This window comes from Betta splendens, chromosome 1 (assembly GCF_900634795.4).
Source record: "Betta splendens chromosome 1, fBetSpl5.4, whole genome shotgun sequence".
Classification (NCBI taxonomy): Eukaryota; Metazoa; Chordata; class Actinopteri; order Anabantiformes; family Osphronemidae; genus Betta; species Betta splendens.
Window position 1 is genome coordinate 5,015,007 of NC_040881.3, and position 22,354 is coordinate 5,037,360.

General features: G+C 47.3%; 4 protein-coding genes across 5 annotated transcripts in view; all 4 read right to left on the reverse strand.

Annotated features, from left to right (window-relative positions):
* tll1 (tolloid-like 1) overlaps window positions 1-890 on the reverse strand; it is a 33,319-nt gene extending 32,429 nt beyond the window's left edge. The window contains exon 1 of the mRNA XM_041070586.2: window positions 722-890. The gene's annotated coding sequence lies outside the window, so the exon portion shown is untranslated. The remainder of the gene's footprint in view (window positions 1-721) is intronic.
* A 624-nt stretch (window positions 891-1,514) lies between these two features.
* Window positions 1,515-9,007, reverse strand: cpe (carboxypeptidase E). The gene is made up of 9 exons (XM_029157391.3): window positions 8,648-9,007; window positions 4,666-4,862; window positions 4,410-4,577; window positions 4,214-4,331; window positions 3,722-3,904; window positions 3,307-3,446; window positions 3,005-3,104; window positions 2,692-2,810; window positions 1,515-2,560 (listed from the first exon to the last, which is right to left on the reverse strand). The coding sequence occupies exons 1-9, from the start codon at window positions 8,883-8,885 to the stop codon at window positions 2,462-2,464; spliced, it is 1,362 nt and encodes a 453-aa protein (XP_029013224.1). The 5' UTR covers window positions 8,886-9,007; the 3' UTR covers window positions 1,515-2,461.
* A 566-nt stretch (window positions 9,008-9,573) lies between these two features.
* msmo1 (methylsterol monooxygenase 1) lies at window positions 9,574-13,543 on the reverse strand. The gene is made up of 6 exons (XM_029161386.2): window positions 13,476-13,543; window positions 12,482-12,776; window positions 12,247-12,395; window positions 11,321-11,447; window positions 11,064-11,218; window positions 9,574-10,368 (listed from the first exon to the last, which is right to left on the reverse strand). Exons 2-6 carry the CDS (start codon window positions 12,734-12,736, stop codon window positions 10,191-10,193), a joined length of 864 nt encoding a protein of 287 aa, XP_029017219.1. The 5' UTR covers window positions 12,737-12,776; window positions 13,476-13,543; the 3' UTR covers window positions 9,574-10,190.
* A 675-nt stretch (window positions 13,544-14,218) lies between these two features.
* klhl2 (kelch-like family member 2) lies at window positions 14,219-21,448 on the reverse strand. Of its 2 annotated transcripts, none has more exons than XM_055512386.1 (15): window positions 21,058-21,448; window positions 19,442-19,561; window positions 19,239-19,345; window positions 18,905-19,026; window positions 18,649-18,811; window positions 18,398-18,507; window positions 18,199-18,315; window positions 17,827-17,976; window positions 17,635-17,752; window positions 16,728-16,925; window positions 16,527-16,628; window positions 16,215-16,343; window positions 15,970-16,077; window positions 15,735-15,878; window positions 14,219-15,607 (listed from the first exon to the last, which is right to left on the reverse strand). In XM_055512386.1, exons 1-15 carry the CDS (start codon window positions 21,123-21,125, stop codon window positions 15,579-15,581), a joined length of 1,785 nt encoding a protein of 594 aa, XP_055368361.1. In that variant the 5' UTR covers window positions 21,126-21,448; the 3' UTR covers window positions 14,219-15,578. The 2 variants fall into 2 exon arrangements, with proteins under 2 accessions (XP_055368361.1, XP_029011702.1); XM_029155869.3 differs by having other exon boundaries at window positions 15,970-16,110; window positions 21,058-21,445.
* Between the last annotated feature and the right edge of the window lie 906 nt (window positions 21,449-22,354).

A 22,354-nucleotide genomic window follows, 5' to 3' on the forward strand; every position in this document is an offset into this window, starting at 1 on the left:
AGCTTGATCAATGGTATTGATGAGGAGATGCTAATAGGGCCGGTATGACAAATAGACCAAGGGGCCATTGATCTGCAGAGTTAGCATCTAGTGCTAAAACAGCTGATTCAACTGCATAGTTGGAGTAAAAGTGCCACCGTAGCTGTGTGTGTGTGTGTGTGTGTGTGTGTGTGTGTGTGTGTGTGTGTGTGTGTGTGTGTGTGTGTGTGTGTGTGTGAGAGAGAGAGAGAGAGAAAGAGAAAGAGAGAGAGAGAGGGAAGTATACAGTTAGATAACAGTACACTCCTACTTTAGGACACCAACACACTTACACTTCATGGACAGTGAGACAGTGAACAAGACTGGATTCACAGGTAAAGTACCTCAAGGATCAATAAGGATCTGACCTGTTCAAGTGTTTCGTTAGACGACAACTGGCCTTATTATCCCACATTAAACATCTAACTTACTAAACAATATGTCTTGTTGAGAGCTTTAAAAAATAAAAACGCATTAAACGTCAGATGACTCATAAAAGTTTCAAAGTCAATTCTCACCAGCAACACTTTAAACTGCGGCTTTATCAAAGCAATGAGTACATTTTGTTTACTGGTCTCAGCTAACATCAGCCAGGTAAAGGTGGAATGCTAGCAAATGAAACGTTACGCTAATGCTAATGGCATAGTCTCTGGAGCTGGTGAAAACCAAATCAGAGCTAAAGAAGATGTCATAATGAACTTACAGTCGTCAGGAAAAGCAAACACGAACCCAAAGAAATGACATGTTGTATTTCAGTAATGCTGGGTGTATGATTAGAGTAAATGTTTAGTAAAATGTGAGTCTTAGTTCAGGTGACTTATTCGCTTGTGTATCAGATGTTAGCTAGTCCTGCAGCTTTTGGCCCCCTAGTGGCCAGAAATGAAAACGCCTGAGGAGAACATTGGTCTGCTGTGTGTAAACGGTGGCGTGTTGATCAGACATTGTGCCGTTAAAAACTTTTGATGTTCGGTAGAACGTTGCCTTAATGATTCATACAACACTGACATACAGCCTGATAATATAGGCTGATAATAGGCTTTTTCCTATTATCAGATAGTTTGGACCCTTTTCCACATAAATGTTAAAGTCAAGTAAAGTTGCTAAGTACCTTGAAATAATAGTAATCAAAATAAAACAAATGCAAATAGTTGTTGCACCAAATATTGAATTGTGCTTTCCCAATTCACCTGACTTTAATTATTTTAAATTAACTGCTTAGTCATGACGTTTTTTAAAGAACAGTTAGGCTCCACTTCCTAATTCCTGCAAGGAGAAAATCATTATCATTTGAACTGCAAACACATTATCTACAACATTTAATGTCTCTATTTTCATGACTTTGATCCTTAAACAGATTGATTAAATTGTGGCACATGCTTTGTAACATGAGATTTTTTTATTGTATCAACAGAAAGTTGGTGTTGGGGAAATTAACTTAACCTATTTCAGTTCTTTGTGGAGTCGCTACTGAAACAAAAAGTGGCAACACTGCAGAGTGACAACATAAAGAGGGGAGTTTTATTTAATTCTCTAATCTTTACATTTTGTTTCCATAGCTTTACATTCAATAAATACTTTCCAGGTGAATTGCATTCATACAGTCAAAAGAACCTTCTTTGTCCATTCTGAAGATTAGTGTTAATTTATCTATGAAAACTTAGCTTCTACAGAGGAATGGCTTAGAATAGACTCAGGTGGAGAGAAGTGTTATGGCCTTGTTTTCTTCGATTGTTACAAAAAACACCTTTCTTCTTATGCCTAGTTCATAAATACAGTATATATATATATATCACAACCATTCATCTTGTGCTAAAATCAAGGCTGTGCTGTAGTGAGATAAAAAATATCTTCACATCAATAACGTACAGGGAAACGAGCTTGATGTTGTCGATTGTTTACAGTATCATGTTTACTGTGGTTTTTCTAATGTTCCTGATTATCTCAGAACCATTATCTTGTATTTTTATAATACATGAGTGAGTTTACAGCCACCGGGGAGTGAAGGGGTGTGTATTTGTATGTGTTTCTAGATGTATAAATACTGTATGTGTTTGTACTAAATCCTGGGGAAAGAGACATTTAACAGGAAACGTGACATATTCTTATTCAGACAGTCAGTCAGTCTCAGTCATTCACTGGTTATATAGATGGGTGCCATGGTTATCAAAGACGTGTACGATAAAGAACACAATACCACACAAATCAACATCGACCTCACTGCCATCAAACTATCTGCCAACGCCTCCCGGTTTTGTCATTGTATGTGCAGGATATGCAAATACTCTACAGAAGAATGAGGCCAACTGTTACAGTAATAAACAATATAATCAATCCAAATAATGATTGAAAGAGAAAAAAACAAGAAGACACAATATATTCTTTTTTAGAGAGGACGGCCACACAGACTACATCGATGTGCTGACGGTCCGATCACACAAGCACATTAGAAGTTCAGTGTCTCTGACATCATCTTCCACCAGTCCATCAGCTCCTCCCGCTCCTCCTCCTTCCTCTCCATCAGAGACTCCAGCTCAAAGTCCACCTGAGACAGAAAGACGCATCAGAGGGATGTAGTCAGTGTGCAGACCTTGATTTTAAGACCCAAAGACCGGTAACAGTGCATCTGTACAGGACGGGGTTCAGCCACACAATAATGCATGTTTGGCCACCTACCCTGGTTGCAGGGCTGTAGGGAACAGCCACTTTCTTGATGACTGTCAGGTATCCTGGAGCAGAGGCTGCTACTTTGTAGTTCCCTGGAGCCAGTAGACGCCAATAGTCTCCATCTTTGGCTATAAAATACAGAATAATCCAGAGCAGCTCTTCATATAATATCCTTACAAACAGTAAGTAACAGCGGGTGCAGTATAACTAAACAGACATCAGACTCAAACTGGTTCAGAATCTACTGTGTCCACAAGGTGAGTGTATTGTAGTATATCATTAGTTTGGTTAAGTGCAGCGGTGTGTGACTTTGCACTGATACCTGTGGTGATGTCGTGGTCAATACCCTCCACAGAAATGCTGGCATTGGAAATGGGGTTGCCCTGGAAGTCACGCACGAAGCCCTTAACGCCGCGGTGGACCTGCAAAAAGCCCACAGAGCTGCTTCAGAGACAGCATTTCAGATACTACAGCAATAAAATGACTCTAAACCCTGTGACCTTTTTACTCTTGTAATGATTTCTTTATCACTTGGACCACGAAAGATGTCAAACGAGAAAAAAGGCTGTTGAGGTTTGATCATTATTCATGCGAGTTATTTCAGGAGCTACTTCTAGTCCTGACCTGCTCAATGTAGTTGACCAGCGAATTGCGGTTCTGCTCCCAGTAGGTCTTGAGCGTGTCCTCATCGGGGAATTTGTCACAGCTGAGCTCCAGGGTGATTTCAAAGCAGTTGCTGCTGAGGTAGTTGAAGTCCTGCATTCCTGTAAGAGAGCAACAAGAATGTGAATATGAGCCATAGTGTTCATGGCTTATATTTGGACTCCATTTACCTAAATGAACACCTGTTTACCTGTTTTGGTCATAAATACTAAATTGTAAACAACAAGATTCCTTTGATAAATGATGCCTTTCAAATGGTTGTGGTTTGTTATGCAGTTGTTGAAAGAGTCCACCAGGGGGCACTGTCAACCTTTTCATATATAAATCGCATCTTTCACTAAAGGATCCTGCTTATCCAAAGCAGGATGTGTCTCACCTCCTGGAACGCTGTACCAGGCCCCTCCGTTAGTGATGCCTTCTTTGAAGCTGGAGTCGTCGTCGTTCTTACGGCAGGGGGGTCGTTGTGGGTCGGACATGACTGGGTTGTATATAGAGTAGGCCTTGGCCAGGGACTTGAACATCACGTCATCTGGACTGGCGCTGTACTCGTGTGTGGATCCTTGGGAAGGGAACAAACAGGTGCACCATGTTCAGACGCCCGGTGTGATAAAGTATTTACTTTAGCATCTGCAACGCATGAGAAATGAGCCTGCATAAACATTGAACACAACTGGTTCACATTGGCTAATAAAGCAAAGTAAGTTGTACAAGGAACCAATTTGCATATGATATAAAGTATGTTACACGACCTGGAGACAAACAAATAAAACACTTGTTTCAGTTATAGGTCAAATATGTATCTTGTGAAATACATTTAAAAAAAAATGTCACTATTTACACAATGCAAGCAGGTTGCATGTGAGCGTACCGGTGCGGGTCTCGTCGTATGGGTAGTTGGCCACCACGTCTCCTCCATGCAGGTTGGCTGACAGGACAAAAGGAATGTCCATGATCCAGTGAATCACCGCTTTGGTCTCTGGAGCCAGCTGCACAGACGCAAAGCAAACACCAGTGACGGTGAACAGCGATCAGCGACGAGCACAGCGGCGACGTCTGTCCGCTACCTTGGTGTTCTCATCCACCGCCTTCTTCATGTTCTGCAGCAGGTGGTTGTTGGCGCCTCCCTCCCTCTCGTTGACGTAGATGATGCGGTCCAGGTCGGGGAAGTTGCGGTTCAGGTCCACGCCCTGCGCGTTACTGCGGCCCACGAACCAATCCTTGATCTCTCCAGGCTGAATGGGAAACAGGACGGTTGTACAAACAGAGCTGTGACATTTGGAGGCGGCGGCGGCGGCGGCAGGTCTGTGAACGCGCCATCACCTGGGACGCTGCCTTCTCGAAGCCGTCGGGGTTCATGGAGGGCATCAGGTGGATGCGGGTGTTGTGGATGAGCTCGATGACGGTCTCGTTGCCTTGCTGGTACTGGTTGCACAGGTACTGGGCCAGGTAAATGAGCAGCTCCCTGCCCACGGCCTCGTTGCCGTGCATGTTGGCGATGTACTTGAACTCGGGCTCACCTGCGCACACAGAAACCCACCATCAGCTGAATTTAGCATACGTATAATGTGGCTTTGTTGCGACGGTTGCCACGGACACGGACACAATCTAGACCAAAGCTCACGACAAAGGATACACACACTCTGCAGCGACAGACACAATGAGTCGTCAGCTGAAAGGTTAGACAGAATTGAACACGGCAGCCCAGTAATGACTGAAACACAGTGGATTATCAGGTAACACAGTCACAAGCTGTTCTGCCTGAATCTCAGACGTGACAGTGACAGGTCTAGGATCAGATTAAGCTACTCCTCAGAGAGTTTGACTCAGGAAGAGGGGAGACGAGCTAAGGATTCATCACTTCCAGTGCTTTTATGCTGTAACGTGAGACCTGGGTTCAAGACCTTTGCTGCAAAATGCACTTTTCAGTTACTAAAAGTCTGCAAAAAATCACTTTGTTCAATAAATAATGAACAACTTAATATGTATCACAAAGCTCCACTGTGCATTAACATGCACATGTCTATTTTTAAATCATTTTGTGTTTTTTAAATCCCAGTGGCTTCAGACTGTGAGGGCTGCTCAGCTCAGCCCACATCTGGACATCAGGTTATTTTTAAACACTTTTAAACTGGGCTCGCTGCGAGTTGCTGCTAATGAGTCCAAGCCGGCAATTAACCCTTTCCGTTCTGGCACTGATGAATGTTTTTAGCGCGTGCAGAGGTCTGGCTGAGCTGTCAGCACGAACACACACACACACACACACACACACACACACACACACACACACACACACCCAAGCGATTACACAGACGCTCAGTATCTGGAGACCTTCTGCTCTCTCCATTAACAAAGCTTGTTTTTAAGTTGATCTCCATGTGACGGAGGCTACTAACTAACTACTGCTGTAGTTCACCTAACACTTTGATGTTAATGCATTAATGTTGTTTATTATTGTTTCTCGGTCTACTCCCTCCTTTAGAGGAGCATTTTCACACCAAACTGAGTGTGAAGCATCTCTGCGTGGGTGGAACCCACCAAAATGTCTCCCGTTAAACCAGCTGCTGCCTTTTGTCAACGCGCTCCTCTTCTTCACTGAACTGTGCTTTGAATCTGTCCAACGCACGCGAGCAGCAGCAGGTCAAAGGTCCCTCATCCCATTTAGAGCAGACTACGCGTCCCACATTGTTTAGCTAGCAGTCCCATCTGGGTCGGACAGCTCCTCGGTGCCTTTCCCTCCACAGGTCGATATAAAACACCAGACGTGGGCAAAGCCACCTGCATCATCCTCCGCTCCGTCAGAAGCCATCAAACACGTCTGACAGCTGATCGATGCGGTCGCCTAGGCGCCCGCGTCCTAACGACCGCGGCTGCGACGTCATTAGGGAAGCGCCCCATTAGAGCCCTCTCAGTCGTCGTGGCAACCGTCACCAGGACAGGTGCTTGGGGGAAAGATCAGCTCCGAGGTCGAGTAAACACGCTCTCAGTCCGCATCCGTGTGCACTCGCACTCGGCCACGCTTTGTTAGCTCTGAGTGACTGCCAGGCTCAGTGGGATGACAGAGACAGCGGCCGAAATCACAGTTCCTCTAACCAAATCAGGAGAGGTTCTGTGAAACAGGCTTCATTATGCAAGGACGCGCGAACAACAAATGGAGCAAAAATAGAGAGGATCAAAGGCAGCCGAGGAGGAAAGGGAGCAGGAAACGAGATCAGAGGAGGCAGAGGAGGAGGCTGATGTATAATAGATGAGCCCTCGGCCTTCATCACTCTTCATCTTCGAGCAGAGCCAACTCCTCCTTTGTTTCGTCTGCTCTCTCTTCTATCTGGAGCCTATTTCCTATGAATTCAACACAGTGTTTGTCATTTGATATGATTCAATCCAACAGTGTTTGGCTGCTGTGCGTGTTCGCTCTCACTCTGGGTTATTGTGCGTCTCAGTAGTTTTCATCTGATGAAACAATCCAGCGTGGAGACATTATTATAAGACTCCACCACAGTAGGAGTTGCTTTTTTTCACCTTTGAGAAAAATCAAACCAATCACAAAAGAGGATTTTTCTATTAATTCCTTTTTTCCCTGCACACCTCAGTGTGTGACGTGTGTGTCCGTCCCACACCTTCTCAGTATTCATTATTCCACAATGATTCAATCTCTTAACTGCATTCTCCCAGCAGCTGCATTTATCCAGTCAGAGACCAGAACCAGAAATGGGCCTCAGACGCCATTCAAATTCAAATCAGGCAGTAAACGTGCAACGACGCTTTCCACCACTCTCCTCCGCGGCGCCGGCCGTTTATTAACATGTAACTTCTGTGTTTACGCTCCTGTCATAGTCGCGCTTCCTGTGCAGCAGCGGTCGACAGATGGCTGCTTACTGACAGATGCATAAGATCGGGCCGCTCGTCCTCCGGAGCCTGCCGACCAACCACGGGCCGCCGGTCGGCTCAGCGCTAAGCCGATCTGTTGCCCTGGCAACTGCTATTTCGGCTCCACCTCGCAGCTTCAACACATTCCAGGGTCAGGTAAAATGTCTGCGGGGCCCATGTCAGCGCTTTGTAACTTGGGGCCTCCTCATCTCTGGCAGACGTTTAGCTTTTCTTCGTCTTCCGGTTCTGAAATCATCATCATCATCAGCATCGCCGCTCTGCTTTGGAGTCCTGCTCCCTGTTTTCCCCTTCTCTCTGTGGATGTTTTGCTCCGCAGAGGAGGAGGAGGAGGAGGCGGGGGAGGAAGGGGGGGGGGGGGGGGGGGGGGGGGGGGGGGTGCTACCCCCGTGGGTGAGGCAGCGGCTCGGAAACTCATCTGGTAGCAATAAGGGCTCCGCGCCGCTACTGTGACTCATGCCTGTGCACACCCACCGGACCGCTAGAGGCCCGCTCCGCACACGCGTTGGGCCACTGGACTCTCAGCACCACGGGGATAAACACACCTTTACCCACGGACGGCTCAGAAACAGCTCAGTCTGCAGGACGCGCACCCAGTAATTACCGATGACTCACTTCCTGTTCCAGCTGGTGTTTAAAGAGGTGACCCTGTTCCCAGACTTTGGTTAAAAGGTAAATGTGAAAGGATAATCTGTTAGTTGCCCTGGAGTCAACAGAGTTCCCTCACTCTCAGGAGTAATGGATCCTAATCAGTGTAACCCTTGGTTCTGACTGGATCTTTGTTCTACGAACTTGTACGCTATGATTATGGAGTTATAGTTATAGCTTCTTTTTTTTCCCTTGTGTTCCGGTCCAAACTGAGGAACCCGATGAAAGGCCAGAACAGACCCCAGGCCCTTAATCACATCGGGCCTCACAGCGTCATTTAATGTTCACCCACACTTCCTCCTCTCGGGTCCGGGGTGAAATGCTGTGTTGCAACTAAAACAGCAGAGGCACCTGCGTTGGTGTCTTTTTCCATAATGGTTCGTTTCTCCACATCACGACCGAGGGAAAAACGCACAGGGATCCTTATCAGCGAGCAAAATGGCGGCGTGGCGAGGCTGATCCTACGATCTATCATGTAGATCGGTGTGTAGTGATGCAGCAGGCCCGGCACGACACACCTGCGCCCCTCCTCCGCTGCGCTCTGGTCCACCGGACCGCACCAGACCCGGAGCCACGGGCCGGATCTGGAGCATATGACACTGACTGTGCGCAAAGCAGGGGGGTTCTATGCGCAATAGCGCGCGATGTGCGTTCTGTCATCACAGCTCGAGGTGATGCGTTCACGCCGAGAAATGAGGAGCGGGGACAAAGGGTGCGGGACGGGGACGCGTCGCGCACCGCGTTGTAAATTAGACCTATGCGTAAAACTGACCCGCCTCGTGCGTCCCGGGGTTGTCGGACATCTCCAGCACCAGCAGCTCGCGGCCCTCGAAGCTCTCCCCGATGGTGTAGATGCGGGTGATGGTCGGACACTGCAGCCACACCGACACCAGCGCCTTTCGCAGCTCCTCGTAGCGGTGGTACTCGTAGGAGATCTCTCCGTCGGTACCGGCTGAGGTGGCCGAGGCCACCGCGGCCCCGAGCAGAAGTACCGTGAGGAAGAGCTTCATTTCGACGCGTCGTGCCCCAAAGCCCCGTCTGTCTGTGTAGATCGGCGTTGCAGCTTCGCTCCGGGCTATAAATATATCTCCCTCCGCGCTCCCTCCCTCTCCGCCTGTGTGCGAGTGTGATGCGCCGTACCTGAGCTCGGGCTGCCCGTCAGCGTCGAGCAGCACGCGCAGTTGGGATATCCGCCGGAGAATTTCAAAATAAAACCTCGAACAAAACAGCAAACCGTAAACGTACCTTCTTCTTGATAAAAGTACTGAAGGTAGATAGTACATTAAATAAATGCCGAAATATTGAGTTAACATATAGGCAAAATGCACAAGGGAGTAAATTGTTAAAATGAAAAATAGTATATTTGTCAAAGTTAAATAACATAAAAGTTATTTATATTAGAATTTTATATTTATTTGTTTAATAGTTCAATGTACTTAATGTCATCATAATCTGGTATTTTGTCCAGTTCTTCAGGCCTTGCTCAGCCACTTCCGGTTCGGCTGCTGCTGGTTTGACGCAGCTCTGCGTGCAGGGTGTGCGCTGTTGGGGTGTGTCCACAGTGCAGCAGAGGAGAGATGGAGGGAATCCACAAACACGCTGGTCTGTGAGGCTCATCTTGAACGTGGACATGGTCTGCGTATGAACGTGTCTGTCAGGCTGATCCGATGATTCAAACTCAATAAAACCCAAGTGCTGTTTAGGCATTTTCAAATATTTTATTGCATTATAACAAGAAAACAAAACAAACAGAAAATAATTAAAAAGCATTAATTACCTTTACAGTCTTAAATAAAATAGGACTGAACAATCCAGCAGCTCCATATGAGCCAATCCCTGTTTAAATGGGTTCGTATAAAACGGGCCTGACTTGTTGCAGAAGTCACTGAGTTTAGAGTTGATCTGAGCTTCCGCTAAACTGCAGCTGAACGGTTTAAAAGTCACAGTTCAACTAAGGAGGAAGCGCTAAAGTGCAGAGACACTCTGAGGTAAACCCAAGCATTTCACAAGAAAGTCTTTTTTTTTCATTCAATGACCAAGCAGAGCAATGCATTTAAATGAGGATGTCAATGGTTTTATTCAGCCAGCAGCTGTTGACAGAACAACAACACGCTGTTCGCAGTAAGGCACAAATGGCAGAGTGAAGTCAGGAGGCCGTCCAGTCCAGAATCAAACCAGTACTGATTCAGTTACAGCACACATGGGGCGTGTGTTTGTGTTTGTGTTAATGCAGAAACTCTTTTCTGTGCAACACTTGCTGCATCCTCTCCCCTCCTGACAAACCCAGTGTTAGTGACAGCAGACTTGTGACTACTCTACTCTTCCTTCTTCTGCATGTACCTGTTGTACTGGCTGTCTGTACTGAACAGCTTGTCCCACCACGTGAAGGTGGAGGCATAGTTCCCGACAAAGTTCATGTGGTGAAAGTCGTGGAAACGGGCGCCGGCGTAGAACGGGATGAGGTGGAGCGGGTTCAGAGGGATGTCATAACCGCTGAAGTGGAGAGAGAGAAAGTAAATTTAGATTGAGCAGGAAGTGTGTATAGTGTGTAATGCTCCATACTGTAGGGCTCACTCTGCAATAAATGCTTGTGCAAAGAATAATAGGCCTCTGTCACCTAAGAGTAAAATATAATATCTGAGTTTTATAATAATCTATAATGTCCATAATAATAAGATAGATTACTTAGGAAGATCTAAGTTTTTAAGTTGTTTGAGTAATCTTGTTTTGTTTTGTGATATTTGTCTCCAACGGGAATTAAAAGTGTTTATTTGTTACACCAGTATACTTTATTTTAATAAGTAATTTAAATACAGTGGTCTGGTGGTTCCCACTCTTGCCTCTGTGTCAATTCTCTAGGTTCTCTTCTAGGTTTCCTAGTTAGTTTGACTGGGGAGTATAAATTGTGTGTAGGTGTGAGTGGTTGTCTGTGGATATGTGTGAGCCTGGAATGGCCTGGCTGAACCCTGCCTCTGGCCTGATTGTAGGCTGCGCTGGCTCCTGCATGTGAGTGAGTGTCTCCAATTGTAATGTTTGATAGTCACATCTGATGTGTCACAGCGCCCTCCAGTGTCCAACTACACAACTTACAGTGAGTCAACACTTATTTATAATCACATTAGCAGCAACAGACAAAATAATCCAGGGAATATGTGGACATGTATCTATAATGTGTTACTGGGTCCTACCTGTGGACATCAATGGTCTCCAGCAGGCGGAAAGCCACCCAGGCCCACAGGAGGAACACGTGGTTACAGAAGATCATGATGCCAATGAAGAATCCAGCACCCAGGATGATAGTCTCAGCAGGATGGGCGTATTCTGCCTGCATGCCAAACGGAGCCTGGAGAACAGCGGAGAGACTGTTAACGCTTTCATATCAAACAGAGCTAGAATAACCAGAAAGACATATTGTATGTTGGTGTTAATGCGTCTTAGAACTCACAGTAAACTCATGGTGGACTTTGTGGATGAATCTGTAGATCCGGCGGTGATGCAGCGCCCGATGGAGGAAGTAGTGCCAGGCGTCTTCAACGACAGCACAACCGAAGCACTGAGCCAGGAGGTAGGGCCTGGAAGAAGACAGAGGAGAAGGAAACTCAGAGCCACTCCAACAAAACAAACAGAGCTCGCGGGCTCTGTGAGCAGGCTCACGTTAGGTTAATTAATAGTGTTACTGATACAAATAAAAATGATGAAATGATTAAGTAGACCCACTATTCATACTGACTGTGCAATGTTTTAAAAAGATCTTCAAAAACATGATATGCAACATTAAAATGGCAGGTTCACACATTTTAATAAACAACTGTCTCTTAACAAGCTTTTACTGTATTTAAACCCTTCAAAACAGTCACATCATGTGAATCATTTCCAAAGTTCCGGTCTTTGTTCTTTTGCCTCTGCTGTGGATCAACTCAACGTGGAGGACCTGAAAGAAGACTTTGAACCTAAAAATACTTTTGTTTTGGAACGTTTTCACTTGCACTTGCTTTGATGAAACTCAAAGAGCTAAAGACCCAAATTAGCTTTGGATGCACTTTTGAGTAGATTTCTGCAGATAATGAGGTTGGTGGTTTTCACGGCCAATGTAAACAGTAAGAATCATTACAGCAAGAAAATCCTTTAACTTTTACATTACTACTACTGCACTACACAATTTGAACTCTTTTGTACTATATGTTTATTTTATTTCAGTATATTATTTGCACATTGTACTTTATATACAGTTAACTAAGCTAAAAAAACAACAACAAAAAAACAACAACAATATGTGCATTTTTGGTGCAGGTGAAGTTTAGTCCATGTTTCATAAACACCCTGGCAATGACTACAAACTACTGTAATTTGCATTGCTGTGAGCACACTGACCAGCGCGGCATGGAGTCCCAGTCATAAGGGATGTTGAAGAATTCAGTGAAGTAATAAGTTCCACAGATTAAAGGCAGTTGGATGAAGAAATGGTTGAACATCAGCATCTTGAAACATGTCCACTGTTTCTCCCAGGTCTCTGGTCTGTCCTTTGTGCACAGAGAAAAAGATAATTGAGGGCAAACATCAGACTGCAAAACCAAATCATGAATATTGTTTAAAAAGACAAACAAACCTGTTGGATCTTATATTTCTGCATGAAGGGTAGAAACTGGAAGATGAAACCCGGCAGGCAGAACAGGAAGTAGATGAACTCGTGTACGATGAGCGACCCCCAGGTAGCAATCTGGAACTTGGTGTAGTTGTCCAGCATGTAATTCCAGGCGTGTTTCAGCGAGGGCTGGAGCGGGTTCTCTGGTAACACTGCATCGACGTACTCCACCGCGAGGTAGGCAGAGCTCAAGATGTGTGCCGTGCCATTCACCGCCATGATGGACGACGCTGGGTGACTGCAGGTCTGAGGGGGGAGACTGGAAGACAGAAACTCTGTGATGGATTGCAGTACCTGAGCATGCATGTACAGTAATGGGTGCAGTGTGCTTATAATTATGACATTACAAGTACAACACAGAAATGGTATGTGTGTTATGTTGTGTTGGTTAAATGTTTTAATATAATAATAGACAGCAATGAAGTAGTAAACGTAGAAAAATGACACATTTTCATACCATTTCCCAGTAATCACTGGTCACTGGTTAACATATAGGTAAGTGTGATAACCTGTGCAGAACAGGTAGCTAGTATTAGTACAGTAAGGAGCATACAGCTCTTGACTGTACTAATATAAATACTACTAATAAAGCACAAACACTCGAGGTAGTAAATGTAGGCGATTGCACAGTTGTGTCACAATTTAATTTAGCAATGATTAAATTAAAACGCAATAAACCAGAAAACATGGAAGAACAACTCAAATAAATCCTATTTGTTTTTAGGCGGTTTTTGAAACACTATTTATGAGCATAAAATATAACACAAACAATGTAATATATACGTTGTATAGTATAGTAACAGCGATTCATGCATGCTATTTTATGGCATGTTATGTTGTATGGTGCATACCGGACAATATTACTGGGAAATACGTCTAAACTGCCAACAAGCAACTGTAATTAGAAGTCAAAATTCAGCTAAGTATCACATTTTCGGTTCAACAACGTCAAACTCACCTTTACGCGGTTCGTCCCGTCTACCTGAGCGAGAGAAGGCCAGCAGGGTGAAGTACGGTATTATCAAGGAATCTGATTGGCCGAGAGACGCAGAGGATGACGTGGGAGGGCCGAACGGCCTCGTTGATTGGCCCAGTGAATGGAGTGATGATAGTGAGACTGGAGGTTTCTAAAGTAACAGCCAATCAGACAGGGGTTTGGCTCGCTTCTAATTGGCTAATGAAAAGCGTTGACGGACCGTATGAGGGAAGAGACGAGGTGGTCAGAGAACTTTGAGTCACGTAAGTATTCGCCAAATCTGCATTATAACAGGCTGTAAAGCTAATGCCAAGCTTTAAAACACTCAAAGTGGAGACTTTAAAATAATGATAACGATAATGTATCACATGCCAGATTAAAAATTTAATCGGCAGTACCACACAATACTCTAAAAAGTATAAGTTTAGAAATAATATTTGCACCACTTCCTTTATTTATTAAAGTAAAGTACAGTGCTTTTCTGGCAGAAACTGTCATATGACATTAATAGATTCTGACATTTTATTATTAATGCAATAACAAGCAGTATTTTTATTTTGCAGCTGGTTGATTTCAAGTACTTTCAAGTACAATGTTACTAGTGGCTGATTACAATGTAAAGTAGGAAAATGTATAAAATTGGATTTTACAGAAGCTCAAAATATCTTTTATGTATCATACCGGAGTAAATGGATGCAAAATAATAAAAAATATCACACAACTCATTTCATTTCAATGTTTTACTGATTTGACAAAGTCATAAAAACAGATTTTAGCATTTCACAGCTTTAAATACAAGAAGCATATTTATTAATAATATTAAAAAATAAGTAATGAAACATTGTCAGTCATTAGCCTACATGACATTCCTCAATACGACGACAAGAAACAGCAATACAGCAGTTACCATTATAGCAAGTTTCAATATAAGAGGCGAGGGAAGAGAAAGAGACTGAAGAAAATACAAAATCAGAGTACGTTTGGTCACTTTGCAGAACAAGAGAACAGCTTAGTGAAGCAGAGTAAGAAAGAGAGACAGAAGAGAAGAAGAAACATATTCAAATTGGCACATTCATAGCACACCCGGGTGTGCGTTGGTTAACAGAGATGCTACTCAGAGGAAGGAGAGGCTGCTGCTGCTGTGGGATCCAAGGTTAGACACGGGGATCATGCAGTGGCTTCAGACTGTTGTAGTGGTTACAACCACATCTAAGATGGCTGCCATGTGACAGCAAAGCACTGATACATCCAACCGTTTCATCTCATGCCGGCTTCGTCCTCTGTCACGGCCTTCCAAGTGTTTTAGATGAAACGTACGTTTTCTCCGAGTGCTGTGTTGCAAATACTCGATATGCATTTTATTAACCCGGTCCAGCTGCGCTTTGTCCGGTAACAGTATTCAAGGCAAACCAAAGGAGAACACGAGGAAAGTGGGTGCAGCGCGACACTCAGACTCTCAACAGCCACACTGCAACACTGTAAAAGGTCAGAGGTCGCACAGAGTGCTATCATGCTGTGTCGGACCCGGCGTCACCACAGAGACTCGTGTGCACACGATCACGCATGTTCGTATGTGCACGCAATAGAGCACCTTTGAAAGCAGACGCACACACACAGACACGCATCCACACGGGAGGAGAGGAGAAACAACGGTTCCAGTCCTAAACGGTCCCTCTCTGCCTCCCTCCCTCTCCCATTAGACCAGTGGTCGTTCTCAGGACTACTGTTAACATTGCTAATGCTAAATTAACTTTGCAGTTATAGTAGCTTCATATCGGTACATATACATGGCACTGCAGTGGTATTCCCCGTGCTTCAAACTGGTGCGTCCAGTTGCTGCTGCGACTCCCGCCGAGCGGGGCTTAAAACGCGGGTTCGCGACCCCGCCCCACCAACGAACGCTGGTTAAGTGCAAAAATCTTCATTATCCGCGGCTGAAAAACAACAATGCCGTCACGCTCTTCACCTGTGCCGGTGCCTGCGCTAATGCTGCCCAACATCGAAGTACCGGCATCACAGACAGATCCAAGATCAGAATTCAGCAGAATGCGCTCTGCTCCGGATGAGTGGCAGGTGTCAGTGCAGTCATAACGGCTTGTCAATCACAGTCACACCTGGAATAGAGAACAAAGCAAAGATGACACTGATTAGGAATTATCCTGATGCTTCCATTAAAAAACATTATTTTTATTACATTACAGAAGCTAAAACAGAATCTGCCTTCATCGTCGCGTCCCTGACCTGCGTAGCTGCGTCCGGTGCTCATGCAGCTCGGCAGCAGCGTCCACTTGTCCGAGTTGGGATTGTAAAACTCCACAGAGGCCAAGTTGCAGCTGCCGTCGTCTCCTCCCACCACATACAGTAAGTTGTTTACAGCACACACGCCTAGAAAAGAAGCCACAGAAGGAGAAGGAGACCTTAACTAAAGGCGCACGTGGACCGGAGGCCGCGCGGCCCACGGAGCCTCCTCTTTTACCCGCGTTGCGCCGGCACATGTTCATGTCGGCCACTTGGCGCCAGGCGTTGGAGGCCGGGTCATAGACTTCACAGCTCTTCCTCACCAGCGGGCCGTCGTGTCCCCCCACTGCATAGAGTAAACCCTTCAGCACACCCACACCTGGAGACGCACGAGGCAAATGATTCATTACGGAGATCATCCGTTTGATAGAATTTACAGCTGAACCCCCCCCCCCCCCCACACACACACACACACACACTCACCTGCTCCGCTGCGTCTCGTGCCCATCTCAGCGATGTAGCTCCATGTGTTGCTTTTCGGGTTGTAAGCTTCTACTGTACTCAAACATTGCCTGGTCGCTCCATCGTAACCTCCAACTGCATAAAGGATGCCTATAACACACACACACACACACACACACACACACACACACACACACACACACACACACACACACACACACACACACACACACACACACACACACACAAAGAAACAACCAATACTACCAATTAATTCAAGTCCTATCACACCACTTGCCACTACTTGAAAACTAAACTGGGATCTGTGCTCACCGCTGACCACGCCCACTCCCACGCTGCTACGCCGGGTGCTCATGGGCAACACGTGGAACCACTCGTCCGTCTTGGAGTTGTACGCCTCGACCGTCGCCAGGCCTGCAGTCGCACACGCACACACACACACACACACACACACACACACTCACGTCAGTGCCTCCGCCGCGCCGCCGTCCCGCCGAGGCCGCGTGTCCTCACCTGTGCTGCCGTCGAAGCCTCCCACGGCGTACAGCAGCCCGCTGAGCACGGCGGCGCCGAGCGTGGACCGGCGGTCCTGCATGCTGCTCACGCTGGTCCAGCGGTCCGCCATCGGGTCGTAGCAGTCCACCGTCCTCACGCGCAGGGAGCCGTTGAAGCCCCCGACCGCGTACACGCACCCGGCCACGTACACGACGCCTGAACACCACGACAAAAGGCCGCTTTAGGGAGGATGAGCTTCCTGTGTTGCCTCTGGCTCCCATGAGGAGTCCAGAGCAGCTGCGAGAAGCCTGAACCGGGAGCAGAGTGACTACAGCTGATGTAACAACGCCGCAACAAACTAATAAACTTGTTTTCTCACTCCGTATGTTTTTACAGCAAGGCCTTTCCGTGTGTGTGTGTGTGTGTGTGTGTGTGTTGGATGACCATCAGAGACGTGCCACCAGGAGGCACGCGCAACAAAAAAAAAGCTGCTTGCACAAAACTCAGCTCGCAGCCAACTCTAAATCGGGCACGCGATCCAAGCCGCTTTGGGCCGAAGCGGAGCTGAGCGGAGTTATTTTAGCATTTATGTAACAGAGGTATTAATTAAAACCTCAGGTTGTGTCAGGAAGACGGAGTTCACCACAGTCTGTGGCTGTGTCCCAGTTAAATGACACTTAATACAGTAGAAGCCTGCTCCACTTCCATGCGCCGCAGACGTCTTCTCATCAGCCCACCGTGTCCTAGATTATCAAATCAAAGAATGAGTCAACTCATCAGATGTGGTGGACAACGTCGTGGCAGAAGGAGAAGGATGTGATATCAATAGCATTGTGAAGTTACGCCCACAGCCCCCAGTCGAGCCCAGGCCCAGCTGAGCGGCACACCTGACCGCCTGAACGTGGCCCTGCGGCGGGTCCCCCACCTGCTCTGCACCTCCTGGTGGGCAGCTCGGCCGCCTGGTACCAGCGCTGCTCCTCGAAGTCGTAGCACTCCACGCTGCGTATGGCCTTGGGGGCCTGGCCTCCCACCACCACCATCACCTGCACACAAGCGGCGGCGCGGTTAGCAGCGCCCGCGGCCTCCGGCCCCGCCCCCGTCCGACCCGCGCCGCTACCTTGGGGCAGCAGGCCGGCGTCCGCGCGCGCGTGCGCGCCGTCTTCATCAGCGCCCGCTGCTCGGCCGGCAGCAGGTGGTACTTCATGGCCTCGATCAGGTAGTCCTTGCACGCGCTGCTGTTCTTGATCAGCGACTCCTCCTCCACCCGCTGTCACGGGCCAAAGGAGAGAGGGTTTACACAGTGGGCTCTCAGCAATATGATCTTAGCACATAAACGGTGTGTTTGTGTCCTGTGTGAGAGGAAATCCACTGCAGTATGAACCAAAAACAACTGTGTTTGAGCTTCTTGGTTATTCAAAAAAAGAACAATAAGGACATGATTAAATATTTAAATCTTGCAGACCCAAAGACCCACAGCAGCCGCTCGTACCTGCACCAGGTACTCCCTGGACAGCAGCGGCAGGCGGACGTGCTCCATCAGATGAGCCAAGTGCTCCTGGCGCACGTCTTTGTCGTGATTGACCCACGCGATCACCGCCTCGAAGACCTGAACACACAGACGCGTCTTTAGAAGCGGCCCCCGTGCGCTGCTGCCACGCGCTTCCTGCCGGCGCAGGCCGAGCCCGCACCTTCTCCTCCGTGGGGATGGTGAGCTTGTCGCTGGCGATCAGGCTGGACACCTGCTCCATGCCCAGGTTGAGGAACTCCTCGCTGCCGACCACCTCGCTGAAGTGTTGCTCTGTGGACACAACGGAGGGTGAGGAGCGCAGCCCCTTCCCGCAGCGTCTCCTCGCGTCCATTAATTACGCCTGCTCTCATTGTGTCTCGCTCGCCCCCGGGACGCGCACGAGACGCGTGCGCGCCGAGAATAGAGGCTGACCTGCGTAGCTGTTGGCCTGCGAGAGGAGCTGGGAGCACGCGTGGAGGTCGGCGAAGGCCCGAATGCCCAGACAGTTGGACGGGTGGAGCTGGGAGCTCAGGAACTCACAACAGGCCTTTTTGACCTCGTTGAGCTGGAGCAGCCCGGCCGCAGGCAACAGCGCCTGTCGAACACACGCACGGCGGGCGGATAAAGGCTCAGTGCCATGTTTTTTTGTTGCTGCACGCTGATGACGTGTGGACGTTTGAGTTCTCACCTGCACGTTATCCTCGGTGACCTGTATCTCTGCTGTGTAGATGTAGTCGACCAGCAGGCCCAGGGTCCAACCGTCCACCTCCTTGATCCGGACCCGCTTCGCTCGGCTCTCGGCCATCTCCCCTGAGAGAGAGAGAGAGAGAGAGAGAGAGAGAGAGAGAGAGAGAGAGAGAGAGAGAGAGAGAGAGACAGACAGACAGACAGACAGACAGACAGACACACACACACACACACACACAGACACACAGACACACACAGACACACACACACACGTTTAACTTTGACACAAAATTAATGACAGTGTGATGAGAAGCAAAAGCATGAACGGTCCTCACCTGTGAACATGGCATGGAAATACGGGCTCCCAGCAGCCAGGACCACTCTGTGAGCTGCGATCTCCACATCCTCCGCCACTATGGTCACGTCACACAACAGGCTCTGACTGTACGCGACGCGAAAAGACAGCGGGAGGAAAATGAGCCGGTTACAGTCGTAATGAACGCGCGACTCGGAGGCAACAGGACACAGAGGTCATCACCTGCGCAGCTCGTTCATGACTTTGAACGCCTTCCTCATGTGCCGAGGGTTCAGGGTGACGGGGCCTTGCCTCTCCACTCCATCTTCTTTGTCCAAAGTGTGTGGACAAAGTCTAGTGCACCTGAAGGACGGTACAAACGCACGTGTGTGTGACCATTTCATTGCCTTTTACATGCACAAAGCAGGAAACGATGACAAACAAAGGTGTCCGGATACACAAACCCTGCTTGGGTCACAATAATCAGAGTGAGCGAACCTTAACTTTGACTTAGTGCAGTTTAATATTTGATGAAAACTACTTAAAACAGAGGTGAACGCACGCCCTGCAGCAGGAGGTCAAGTCGGACGAAGCAGGCGATTACACAGACTACTACAGTCACTGTCTGACAATCTGGTAACTGGAAAATAACAATAATAATGTTACACCTAATTTTGTGAGTCATGCAGGACTTCTAGAGCTTCATTGAACAAAGCTATCAGCAGCTCTGGATACGAACATGAACAATCAAACATCAGCAGCCTGTTAAAAACATATGCAGGACATGAGAACTGGATGACCTCCCTCAAGACTTGGAGAAATATTTGATGTTTGGTCAACTTCCTGTTTAACCCAGTGAACTGCTCTGTCCTCATCCCGTCAGCACATCATCCAGATGACTTATCGTCAGGGTCCCTGGAGTTGTTCTCCACTAAATCTGCTGTTTTTCTCATTCAGCAGCATGTGTTATTGTTTGTAGGATGTTTAAATTCGCTTTTTCCTTGTAAGCATCTGGAATGTGTTAAGTCCCACACACAGACTCAAAGGTTGGAAAACCAAAGTGCGCTATAGTTCTGGTCACTTCATTATGTACAGCTCAATCTAACACACTCAAACACAGCAGCATGAATTTTATTCATACAACATTACACCCATAATACTGAGGTCATACTTAAGAGCAATATAATTAGAGGTGTTAATTATTGCCCCTTCAATTTGCGTCAGTGGTTATAATTTAACCTCAGCTCCATCTACTGTAAGTCACAAACACGATTTTTTTTTTCATATTTATAAGGTTAAACATTAACTCACGCCACAGTTACATTTTTTGAGTTTTGATATTAGAGACATGACTATATTTCTAAACAGAAATAAAGAGGGTATTTGGTTTTACGGTATGAATTCTACATAAACACAATAAGGTTTTCTTGCCACTGAACGTTTCCCTACAAAATCTAAATCCTGTGACTGCAGCTCCACGCAAAACTGAATTACGAACATATGAATCCAGAATCTCTTCACAACAAAACATCCAACACCTCACGTAATTGTGCCGCTCGTGGCAAAATCACGTGGTCCTTGTTTTCTGTCACCCCCCCCCCCACACACACACACACCCTCTGTCTCTGCCACGAGCGAAGACAGAACCCCCCCCCCGTTACGCAAACGAACCGGGGAACCTAGGTTCGGGTCCCCGGTCCGCCGCGCTCCTGCGCCGCCCGGTTCGGCGCGCCCTCCGCGGCCAGCGAGCAGCCGTCTGGCCGCTGTCTCTGTCAATGCGGCACCATCAGTCAAGCCGCCGCTGGGAAACGTCAACACACACACACACGCACGCACGCACGCTGTTTTCCTGCACTTACAGCGGATGACTATCCATGACTACGGCGCTTTTCAGAGGCTGAAAACTTGGCCCAGCAGCGTGCACCATGCCATATCCACAGTGTTGTCTTCAGTGCGTAAACTCAGGCGTAAATCACGGCGATCGTCTGTCCAGAGGCGGGGACACGGGCTGACGGCAGCCCCATCAAAGAGCCCTGCTTCATAGAAACACAGCCGCGGTGACACTGTGCAAACACGTTGCGATTCGCCCCGGCGGCTCGGCTGCGCCCGGCGGACCGCAGCCTCACGCGGCCCCGGCGGCACAAAAGACGCGCAGGGAGGGGGTGCAACGGGGCTCCGACGCGTCCCCTTCTCGCCCGCTGGCTGTTTATGGGCGCGAGGGGCGCACGGACGAGGGTACCTGTTATTTTCCAATCGCTGATTAAAACGCACGAACAACGACGCGTCGCCAAAGACGGTGCGCTGAGCGGCCAAGGCGCCGCAGAAGGAAGCACTGTCTCCCCCTATCTGTGGAAGACCGGGCCGGAGGACGTCCAGGCGGCAGAACAGCTGAAACAGGTAGAAAAGAGCGTCTCCACTAGCGTTTACTTCAGAGACCTCGTTCGTTTGATCGCTCAGACTTCTCATCTCATCCCAGCTTTGCTTCACCAGCTTGAGACCGTCGGTCTCCATGGTCTCATTATTTTTAGGTTTATAAATGTCAGATCCCAGTATCCCTGCTGCCTTTTGGTGTTTTTGGATCATATTTGGGAATTGGGAACATCTAATGTGTTTCATTTTACAATGGTTTGTTCTTCTAACATCATATTATATTTACTGGTGGAAACAAATTAATATATATTAAAGCAAAATAAAAAGTGATAAAACAGAAGACTGTGGATAAAGGACAACTCGTTAAAAGCCACGGGGAATAAATACATGCAATAACTTGAGCTGCTCTAAAATTCAGGGTAAACAATCCCACAATACAGTAAGCAAAATAAGACAGAGTTCAGACTGCTTTACAAACTGAACAACAAATAGCCTGTAAGTAAACTGTGTTTTCAACAGGGTTTTGTATTATCTGTGTAATCATCAATCATTTTTAACCTGAACGTATCAGGTAAGAGTTCTGACTTTTCATCAAAAACAAAGCTGTTATTACATTTAATTAGTTTTTCTCCCAACAGGAAATTCGCTCCAATTCCACAGATTGAACCAGAGAAAGCAAAACATGAGTTTCCACAGCTTCAGCTAACACGAAAAGACCAGTGAGGGCTCAGCTTTCTTCTGTTGGAGACCTGTTTCATTCAAAAGCGCTTTCCCCAGAGTCCATCT